The 10566-nt window shown below is 50.7% G+C and overlaps 2 protein-coding genes across 4 annotated transcripts in view; one reads left to right on the top strand and one right to left on the bottom strand.

Moving 5' to 3' along the window:
- The window catches only part of lrch3 (leucine-rich repeats and calponin homology (CH) domain containing 3), a 15208-nt gene extending 13227 nt beyond the window's left edge, over positions 1–1981 (bottom strand). For all 3 annotated transcript variants that reach the window (XM_005751630.1, XM_005751629.1, XM_005751631.1), the window contains exon 1: positions 1381–1981. In XM_005751630.1, the coding sequence (XP_005751687.1) occupies positions 1381–1612 (232 nt within the window). In that variant the 5' untranslated portion in view covers positions 1613–1981. The remainder of the gene's footprint in view (positions 1–1380) is intronic.
- The window catches only part of abcf3 (ATP-binding cassette, sub-family F (GCN20), member 3), a 17947-nt gene continuing 7965 nt past the window's right edge, over positions 585–10566 (top strand). Inside the window, 11 exon segments of the mRNA XM_013915529.1 lie at positions 585–1038; positions 4297–4511; positions 4621–4817; positions 5242–5389; positions 5473–5549; positions 7752–7807; positions 8543–8640; positions 8713–8835; positions 8915–9181; positions 9307–9387; positions 10484–10547. Of these exon segments, the coding sequence (XP_013770983.1) occupies positions 4745–4817; positions 5242–5389; positions 5473–5549; positions 7752–7807; positions 8543–8640; positions 8713–8835; positions 8915–9181; positions 9307–9387; positions 10484–10547 (987 nt within the window). The 5' untranslated portion in view covers positions 585–1038; positions 4297–4511; positions 4621–4744.

The raw sequence follows: 10566 nt of genomic DNA, 5'->3' as shown, positions 1-10566 counted from the left end.
CACACGGTACAGGTAACCCGAGATCACGCACACGGTACAGGTTAACCCGAGATCACACACACACACACGTGTTCCTGAAGCTGCTGGTGACCCGCGCACACACGGAGCTCACACATGAACATAACCCGCCTCCGAGGACTGCAGAGCGCCGAGGGGACGCTTGGCCCCTGCTCACTCTGCACACACAGAAATGTGAGATACTCTGAGATGGGCGATGTTGTGACTCTAAAGCAGAGATACAGAGCGAGCTGAGGAGTGAAGCAGCTGTGAAGCCTCAGCTCAGAGAGAGGAGGAGCCTGGACAGGTATGGACAGGTACTGCTCACAGACCCGCCTATGAAGCATTTGTTGTGCTGATACAATCCTGCAAGGCTCAGGATCCGCGGAGCAGTCTTCCCCCCTCATCCAACATCAGCCTGGTCAAGCATCGCACCTGGGCGGCACTCACTCAATTCATGGCACACACGCGAAACACTCGTGTTTGTTTGTTTCCGGTCTCGTGCTTCCCGAGTATGTCCAGGGAGATGACGAAACCCAATCAAACACGTTAAACTGTGACGTCATTGCAGGCTACGTACAGCGAATATCGGTTTGGGTGCAATTTAGTGTGAATGAAAGGAGCACGTGCAGCATCAGCATGGCGGGCTTCGATCAGCTGATCGATAATCAATGCTGTTTGTTCTGTACGTTTGTTTTGCTCGGCACGCCGGCCCGGGCAGGCGGAGCCGCCTCTGTGTCCTCCTGGCTCGTTATCTAATCGAGTCGAACAAAACAAAGCCAGCCAGGTGTGTGGTCACCTTTGGGCCCAGTCTCTGACTTCAGCCCCCCCCCGCGGGTGGTCAGCCTCCCCTCGCCCCGGTGACCCCGCACTCCTCCTCCGCAGTGTTTACAGGCTGTCGGGGGCAGAGCTAACATGCTAACAAACAAGCTGGCAGGTGAAGCTGCACGAGCCGTCACCTCTGAGATCAGGTGACAACCTCTCAGCCTCCCCGCAGTGAGAGCCGTTAACCGCAGCTTTAAACCCGGCGGCAGCACCCAGGTAACCGCGCTAACCTTGCTAACATACTAAGAGCAGCTTACCGGGCTCAGACCCGAACCGTCCGGTACAAAAACGCCTCTGCCGGCGGGCTCGGTCCCCGGATTCACTGTGACTGCCTGTCTGCGCCGGTACTCTCCGCTCGGAGAGCCCGGTAAAGGCAGCGGAACCCCGACACGGTGCCGATTTCTGAGTTCGATGTTTGTCACAACACCGGCCTGACGGTGTCCCAGCCTACCCGCAGCCTCAAACCCGACTTCCCCAAAGCACTCCGGACTAAGCCACCGCCCACGGCCCGCTATACACGGCCCGCCGCCGGGCCGGGTCCCGGTGCGGTTCACTCACCGGCCCTGGTGGTGTCGGTCAGGTCGTGGTTGGCGGCGCACCGGGGGAACTCCTTCAGCTTCCTGCCGCTCAGGTTCAAGCTCCCGGTGGCCGCGGCTTCGTCCAGCGCTCGGTCCAGAGAACGGTTCCAGGGCGCCGGGCCCAGTCCGTTACTATTCCCGGTGCCGCCGCCCCCGATGGTGAAGCTGAGTCCGGCGCTGTCCGCAGAGCCCAACAACACCGAGGCCGCCATTACACGCTCCGGCTGTTAGCTCGGTGCTAACGGCTAACTCCCACCCTAAAGTCCAGGCCGGAGCATGCGCATTGCGGCGCTGGACAACAAGACGAAGCGAGCAATGCTGTAGTATTACTGCAGTACTACTACTACTTTATTACTGCTATAGTGCAGCTGCATTACTACTGTAGTATTATTAGTACTGCTGTAATATTGGCATCACTATACCACTATAATTTAGTACTAGTGTAATACTACTAGTCAAACTGCAATACTACAGTACTATTAGATAAGATATATAACTCTTTGTTGTCATTGCACAGTCATACAGAGTACAATAGTTCAATGAAGTTGGAAAACTGTCCTACGTCGGCACTACATGTAACACGGCACGATACAACACAGTATATTAACTTAGTAATAAAAATGAATAAGTGTATGTGTATTGCACACTGTTATTATTGCACCTTGTTATAAATATAAATATTATTATTGTTTTAAACATTGTTACCTCCCCCCCCAAAAAAAGTCCAGGGAGGTATCCAGTCAGGTCAGCTGTTAGCATTGATCAGGGCTGTTGCCCTGTTGTAACAGCTGTCCTTGAGTCTGTTTGTTCGGGACCTCAGCAGCCTGAACCTCCTGCCAGACGGCAGCAGCTTAAACACCCGGTGTCCTGGGTGTGTGCAGTCCCGGAGGATGCTGCGTGCCCTCCTGAGACAGCGAGTGCTGTACAGGTCCTTCAGGGAGGGAAGAGGATGTCCAATGATTTTTGGGCCATATTGATGACCCTCTGGAGTGCCTTTCTGTGTGGTGTGGTGCAGCTGGAGAACCACACACAGGTGCAGTACGTCAGCACACTTTCAATGCACCAGCGGTAGAAGACGGTCAGCAGCTCCTTCAGGTCCATTTTTCTGAGGATTCTCAGAAAGTGGAGACGCTGTTGGGCCTTCTTTAAACCCGCTGTGGTGTTTGAGCTCCATATACTAGTAGTGTAACACTACAATTGAATGAGGAGACTCATTACTGGAATATTTCTAACATTTTGAGTTATTTTCCAGTGTTAGAAAATCAGCACTGCTCAGTGTTAGCCATTGTTGATCTTCAAAACTGACTAGGTTACTTTAAACATATAACATAGTGTTGTATTTAACACTCAGAGGAGTGGACCCATATAGACACTCTCTAGTGTTAATTTAACACTGGAGATTTTGCTGTGTAGAGATGGGCAGTAACGTGTTACTGTAATCTGATTACTTTTTCAAGTAATGAGTAAAGTAAGGGATTACTATTGCAAAAACGGTAATTAGATTACCGTTACTTTCCCGTAGGAACGCTGCGTTACTAAAACCGTGATTTTTTTGCGAGTGTGTCTCATGACAGTGACGTAAGCGAGTGCGACGTTAGTGACAACAGCTGTGTGCAGATCAACAATGGATCATATATCGAGTGCAGAGAGAGTATGAGCGTGCAGCGTTTAAAGCGTGGAAGTACTGACCTTACTTTGAGTTTGATTCCATAAAAAGTGACAAAAACATTAGTGTCCGCTGTGCGTGGGAAGAAAACTTCTTTTTACAGCGAAAAAACCCCTAAACCTCCAACAAGCACCGAGTAGCTACGACGTAATGGGAAACTCACAGACAACCTTGTGGATTCTTCCACTGACCGCGGCACACCTGCACCAGGGTAAACCTCCGCCTGCCCCACTCCTGCTTTACAGGTGAAAATAGAGCAACAGGACCGCTGAGTCTTTGACTTTATTTATTTTCTGCTGTGTTTTACTTGCATCTATTTGAAAGACTGAGTGTAAACACACAAAATATTTTATTTTATGTGCTGGAATGTGCAGAAAATAGGTTTAAATGTTAAACTAATTTCTTCCAGTCAGAATGTTGCAGATAATTAAATTTTTGCTTGATGCATAAAGTTAAAAGATTAAAACTAATAAACAAGTTTTAAAAAGAGACTTTTCCATCTGATTACATTTTGTATGATGGATTATGCAGAAAAAGTAGAATTGGGCTGAAAGATCTATCGCTTTATCACCTACTCAGGTTGTAAATCATGTTTTTAAAAAGTAACTAAGTAATTAATTACTTTGAAAATAAGTCATCAGTAAAGAAACGGGATTACTTTTTTGGGGAAGTAATTAGTAATTAGTTACTGATTACTTTTTTCAAGTAACTTGACCAACACTGCTCACTACCACTGTAATACTTAATACTACTGTTACATTACTGTAGTACTACCACAGAGACACTGGAACAGAGAGCCTGGCGAGCAGTCACGATGCTGCTGAAATACTCCAATACTCTTTTAAGATTACTGCCCATCGTACTGTGTTCTGATTTTTTGCAGGCGATCACTGACAGGTATTTGTATATGTGTACAGCAATACTACAGTTGTTATTATAATATTACTTTTGTAATGCTCTTACTGCTTCTAATGCTGTAATACTACAACAGATACAGCCCAGTGCTTTGTATAATACTGCTACTGATACCACAGTACTATAACTATTTAATGCAATAATACTATTAACAATGTAATACAGTGCTTATAATAGTATAATACTGCTGGCACGCTACCATACTACTGCTAATACAGCAGTAATACTTGTCGTACTACTGTAATTCCCAGCTTTGTTGCGGTGAGCAGATCTCTGTACTCACTCATGTCGTTTTTATTATAATTTAATAAACAGGAGGAGGAGGTGCTCAGTGAGAAGCATGGACATGAGTCCATCACAGGGATAGCTCAGAGTCACAGAGGCTGAGCAGGTTTGAGCATGGGCAGAGGATGGCGGCTGAAGATGGAGCTGCCAGGCGGGCGGAGGAGAGGAAGATCTGAGGAGGCTCATGATGCAGTGAAGAAGAAGAGGAGGAGTCGCCGCCCTGCTGGCCAGCAGAGAGAATGCAGGTTTACGCTTGAGGGTTTTTTATTGTTTAGTTTATTTTATTTAAAATGACGTAACATCCTGGAAAAGTCAGGAATTCAGACAATAACAGGATTTTTTTTCTTAACAAAGAAAAGAAAAGCAGGGGCTCCTTCACCGCTGACGTCAACCGCTCCACAAACGTCATCTCCCAGAGTTCACAGCGCTGTCGCATACCGGCACATGCGCGTCCAGGCGGTGTTCGGGGTCGGCTATCATGGCGACGTACGTGGACATCCTGAAGAGCGAGTTTCCTGAGATCGACGCGGAGCTGTTCGACTACATCACAGGTGAGAGGCCGGGCACCGGGCCGCTGTCCGGGGGGAGCGAGCCGCTGTCCGCCGGCCCGGAGCCGACGGGGGTTAGCCTGACAGCGGCTGCTCTTTAGCCAATGAGCTAACGAGCTAACCGGGTTGACAGCACTCATAGCAGGGACACCGGCTAGCACGGCATAACCCGGCACGCCTGGACCTGAACCTGGGTTAGCACGGCCTGAGAGATCCACAGGTAGCGGAAACACGGAAGCAGCATTAGAGGAAGCAGAAACCCTGAGACTCAATTATTGATCCTGTGATTGATCCAGCCCAGAGGCAGCTGGTGGGGGCTCTGACATTAGGAGGGTTTCCACCAGCTTCTTCCTCGTGGTGTGTGAACGGGAGCAGACACGCAGCCTGGAGCTGCTGGTCCTCCTGCTGAGGTGTGTTTGTGTTTCAGGGGTTCTGGATGGCGGCGGGGCGGATTTCGAGGACAGCGAGGAGGTTTACGAAGCGGTCGGCGGCGTGCTGCAGGAGGTGTCAGCTGACAGTAAAAACGAAGATGACATCCGAGACATCTGTCTGCAGATGTTCAACACGCTGAAACTGTGAGGACTGGGTGGGCGGGGTCTGGGCCGTCAGGAGAGGTGGCGTGCTAATGTGAAGGTGTGTGTGTCTTTGTGTCTTTCAGAAACCACCACCGCGGCGCTCAGAGGCAGGTGCTGCTGGACGCTCCCGTGCAGCTCTCCCAGATCTCTGCAGACAGCGGTAAGGTCAACACGCCGAGGAGCACGCACACACACACAGGCTGTAAGAGTGCAGAAACCAAACACACTCCTAACACGCACCTAACCAGAACACACCGTGTGTGTGTGTGTGTGTGTGTGTGTGTGTGTACTACCAATCAAAAGTTTGGACACCTTCTCATTCGATGGTTTTTCGGAGTAATGTAGCAAAGAACAACTCTAAATATGTTTATATTTTAGCTTCCTCCCTTTGCTTTGTTGACAGCGCTGCAAACCCTCGGCCTTCTCTCAGTGAGCTTCATGATGTAGTCACCTGACATGGTTTCACCTCACAGGTGTGCCTGTCAGGGTTCATTTGACAGGTTGGTGCACAGCTGACAGCCTCTTTGACAACTGCTGGAATTTATCTTATGGCAAGAACCAATCAGCTGAGAGAAACAACAGTCCATCATTACTTTAAGAACTGAAGGTCAGTCAGTCCAGAAAACTGCTGAAACGCTGAATGTGTCCCCAAGTGCAGTCACAGAAACCATCCAGCACTGGGATCAAACTGGCTCACACGAGGACGCCCCAGGACAGGAAGACCAGGAGTCCCCTCTGCTGCTGAGGAAACATTCATCCGAGTCACCAGCCTCAGGAATCACAAGTTAACAGCAGCTCGGATCAGAGCCCAGATAGATGCCTCACAGAGCTCCAGCAGCAGACACATCTCTACATGTTCAGAGGAGACTGTGTGAATCAGGCCTTTGTGTCAAATAGCTGCTGAGAAATCACGACTAAGGAAAAGCTACAAGGGAAGAGATTTGTTTGGGCCAAGAAACACAAGGAGTGGACGTTAGACCATCTGTGCTTTGGTCTGATGAGTCCACATCTGAGATCTTTGGCTCCACCAGCTCATGTCTTGTGAACTGATGGTCTCTACATGCATGGTTCCCACTGTGAAGCATGGGGGAGGAGGTGTGATGGTGTGAGGGGGCTTTGATGGTGACACTGTTGGGGATTTATTCCAAACTGAAGGCGCACTGACCCAGCATGGCTACAACAGCATCCTGCAGCAACATGCCATCATTTATTCTTCAACGGCACAATGAGCACAAACACAGCTCCAGGCTGTGTGAGGGCTCTGTGACCAAGGAGAGTGATGGAGTGGTGCGCCAGACACAGGCACCTAAACACAGTGGAGATGGTTTGGGATGAGATGGAGCGCAGAGTGAAGGGAAAAGGGCCAACAGGTGCTCAGCATGTCTGGGAACTCTGTTGGAAACCATTTCAGGAGACGACCTCACGAAGCTCATGGAGAGAATAGAAATATAAAGCAAAGGGGGGCAATTCTGAAGAATGTAAAACTAGGGCTGAGTAAAGATTTATCAGCACACATCCATGTTTCATATCTGTGTATAAACCAAAGCTGACACTGAGACTTCATCAGAGGTGTGAGCATCACAGCAGGTGTAACTGAGGATCCAACAGAGAAACATGAAGCAGGTTTTCCTGTTCTGGCTTTTTATAGCAGAAAACCTTAAAAATATTCTGCAGTCGATCAAAAACTGAAGCAAACCACGAATCAACATGTGAACATGACCTGATGAGGTTTGATTACAGACACAGCTGAGCAGTCATTTGTTTCCATTCGTTCAGTTTGAACAGCAGAGACGAGGCTTTGCTGTCAGAGGCCGACAGCACTGAACACAGCAGCAGACTGGTGGCTAATAAACAGAGAACAATGCAGGAAGCAGAGATTTGATGGTAAACTGGTCTCTGAGTGCTGAGAGAGAGAGAGCTGTGCAGGAAGTACAGCAGCCAAAGTCAGAGGGAGCTCATGAGCATGGTTATCAAACGTGAAGCGCAGTTTGATCTTCTTTTGCTGCTGGTTCAGTCAGTGTTGGTCAGAGTGACGAAACCTGCAGCTTCAGGATCTGTGAGCTGTCGACTCTCAGCAGACGAGCTGCTGGAACAGTTCATGCTGGGTCTGACAGAAAGGTCACACTTGGACCTCTGACCCCTGTCCACCTTTGAAAGCAGCAACAACGGGCACGTGAGCATCAGATCTGGACCAGGGAGCATGCAAGAAGCTGGGCAGGTCTGATGAATCACGTTTTGACTCAGTCAGTTTAATGTCACGTGTGTGCCCACTACACCTGTTGTCTGTGAAGACAAACGCCATTAATATTATTACTTATTGATGTCATGTCATGTATTGATCTGCCCGTTTCCTTCTCCTCAGTTTCTGCAGCCAAAGACGCTGAGGGCATCTGGATGATGAGACGTGCTCAGAACACGGTATGTACCGGAAACCTGGGAGACTCATTCGTGGTGACGTTAGCCTGGCTGCGCGGGACAAAGATTACAGCCTCTGACTAAAAAGTCAAAAAAGCCGTGATGGACGATCATCAATAAGCCTTCTATTCAATCAGCAGATGATTGATTTAGCACTAGCTTTAGCCTGCACATGTCCGGGTTTGGTCACCAGCATTTGTGTATCGACACGTTAGTCTGCCAGTCAAACGAGATGGATGGAAACGTTCAGCACAGACGAGAGCCAATCAGAACTGAGTTGTGTAGAAAGGTGTGACGAATGTGGAAGTGGTCCAATCAGAAGCGACCTTCCTGCGCAGTCAGGTTCGATCTGCCCAGGAAACAGTTCAGCTAGCTTCCTGTTTCTCACAAAACGCGACAAAAAGGAGCAGCGACACATTTCACAGTGGATGTGATGAAAACACGGCCACTCAGGGGCAACGCGACAAACTGGAACGTCCTGATGCTGCTTCGACTAAAACCAGAAGAAAGTAGACGCCTAAATTACGACCAAAGCTAAATGAACACATGACAGATGTGAAAACCACATGAGCTCCTCAGACTGTCGGCAGAGTCACGAGGAGGCGAGCTGAAGGCGGGGTTGGGTCTGAACGCTCCGCATTAAATGCAGCGTGGCGTTCTGGCCCGCTGCTCTCGGCGGGACCTGTCTCTCAGGTTACGGCAGGTGTTACTGAGCGCTCCTCTGCTTTCTGTCTTCAGACGGTCGACGCCAAGAAGCTGGAGAAAGCCGAGGCGAAGCTGAAAGCCAAACATGAGCGCAGGAGCGAGAAGGACTCGCAGAAGGCCTCCAGCCCACTGTGAGTCCACCGTCCACCTGTCATCACCTGCACACACCTGTGCCCCTCTCACCTGTCCTCCTGTTTCCTCAGAGTCCTGGAGGAGGCGTCGGCCAGTCAGGCCAGCAGTAAGAAGGACAGCCGAGTCGACCAATCGGGGAAGAACCGCAGCTACGACATCCGCATCGAGAACTTTGACGTGTCCTTCGGAGAGAGGTGAGCGCTCGGGAAAACACCAGCGGGGGCGCAGCGGGGTGGGACGGCTCGTTTTCTCACACTGCCGTTTGTGTCTCAGATGTCTGCTGCAGGGGGCGGAGCTGAGCCTGGCGTCGGGCCGGCGGTACGGCCTGATCGGCCGCAACGGCCTGGGGAAAACGACGCTGCTGAAGATGCTGGCAAGTCGCAGTCTCCGTGTCCCGGCTCACATTTCCATCCTGCACGTGGAGCAGGAAGTGGCAGGGGACGAAACGTCGGCGCTGCAGAGCGTCCTGGAGAGCGACACGGTGCGGGAGGACCTGCTGGGCGAGGAGAGGAGGCTGAATGCTCGCATCGCCAATGGAACGTAAGAAAAACGCTCTGAGGCGTGACTCGCAGAACATCTCTCACATTTAATTCAGCTAATGAGAGTGCAGCAGGCGGCGTGTTTGTCCAATCAGCTGCAGCTGTCTCTGATGCGTGTTGTTTCAGTGCCGACGGGATGGAGAGCGTGCGGCTGTCCGAGATCTACGGAAAGCTGGAGGAGATCGAAGCTGACAAGGCGCCGGCCCGGTAACTATGACAACCGCACCGACACGCTGGTGTTCTTCTTCACTGGTGTTTTTCCCTGCAGCTGACAGGAAAGATTTCTCCTCGTCCTCTGCTGTGATCCTCCAAGGCGGCGGCGTGTTCGAGGCTCTGTGATAAAGTCGTACACGTCCGTGAGCTCGATAATGCCGCTATTACCCGGCCGGCAGGGAAAAAGACGGGTGCCCAGGTACACCGCGTTAAATCAGCCCCGCCCACAGAACACAGTGCGTAACCACAGAGTCTACGTCGGGCTGGAAAACGTTGTGAAGCCGCCGTGATTATTGGGATCCAGATGTGAGAAAACAAGTCTTAACGATGAGCCAACGGTCGGCGAGAGCAGGGCTGACGTGCAGACAGCTCGGTGGAGGCGATGAGTGCGGCTGCAGGCTGACACAGCACCCGACGCAGCGCCTCAAAACATGGAAAACCTTTAAATCTCCTGATGAAGTGAAAGTTAAGGCGGCGCGGTGGTTCTGGGGTTAGTGCTGCTGCCTCACAGCAGTCTGCGAGGGTTCCGCCCATAGTCCAGTCACATGATGTCAGGTTTGCCCCGACATAGGCTCCACCCCCACCGACCCTGAACAGATGGAAGTTAAAGGTCTAAATCCGGCCCCTTGTGTGTTCAGACAGCAGTACGAGCCTCTCGCTGATCATCAGGTCACTGAGCACGTGTGACGTCTGAGCGTGTCCGTTTACCTGTGTGATGAAGGACGCGCTTGAGAATCGAGAAGCTAGTCAGCACAGATGTGGTGATGAATTTGTAATCGTGAGGTCGATGGTTTGATCCCCGGCTCCTCAAGTTCACCTCTGTGTCTCGGGTAGAGGGCAGGTTTATGAGGAGTTTAACCAATAAGATGCATAAAAGCTGGTAGACCCGCCCACTGAGCACAAAGCCTCCATCCAGTTGCGTTCGTACCTCAAGTTAGACGTGAAGTGCTGTGAGAGGTTTTCACCAGCAGGGGGCGCCATGGCGAGGCTTCGCCTGCTGCTGATGTATCTACTCAGAGGACAAACACCGGAGAGGGTGTCGGTTTGAAACCCACAGACTAAAGAAGCTGTTATTCTCTCGTCCAATCAGAGCGTCTGTCATCCTGGCTGGTCTTGGATTTTCTCCCAGAATGCAACAGCAGGCCACAAAGTGAGTCACATGTCCCCCCCCCC

Source organism: Pundamilia nyererei, unplaced genomic scaffold (assembly GCF_000239375.1).
Source record: "Pundamilia nyererei isolate P.nyererei 1_Seehausen unplaced genomic scaffold, PunNye1.0 scaffold00319, whole genome shotgun sequence".
NCBI lineage: Eukaryota > Metazoa > Chordata > Actinopteri > Cichliformes > Cichlidae > Pundamilia > Pundamilia nyererei.
Note: the sequence above shows the minus strand (reverse complement) of the source record. Positions and strands in the feature narration are given on the sequence as shown.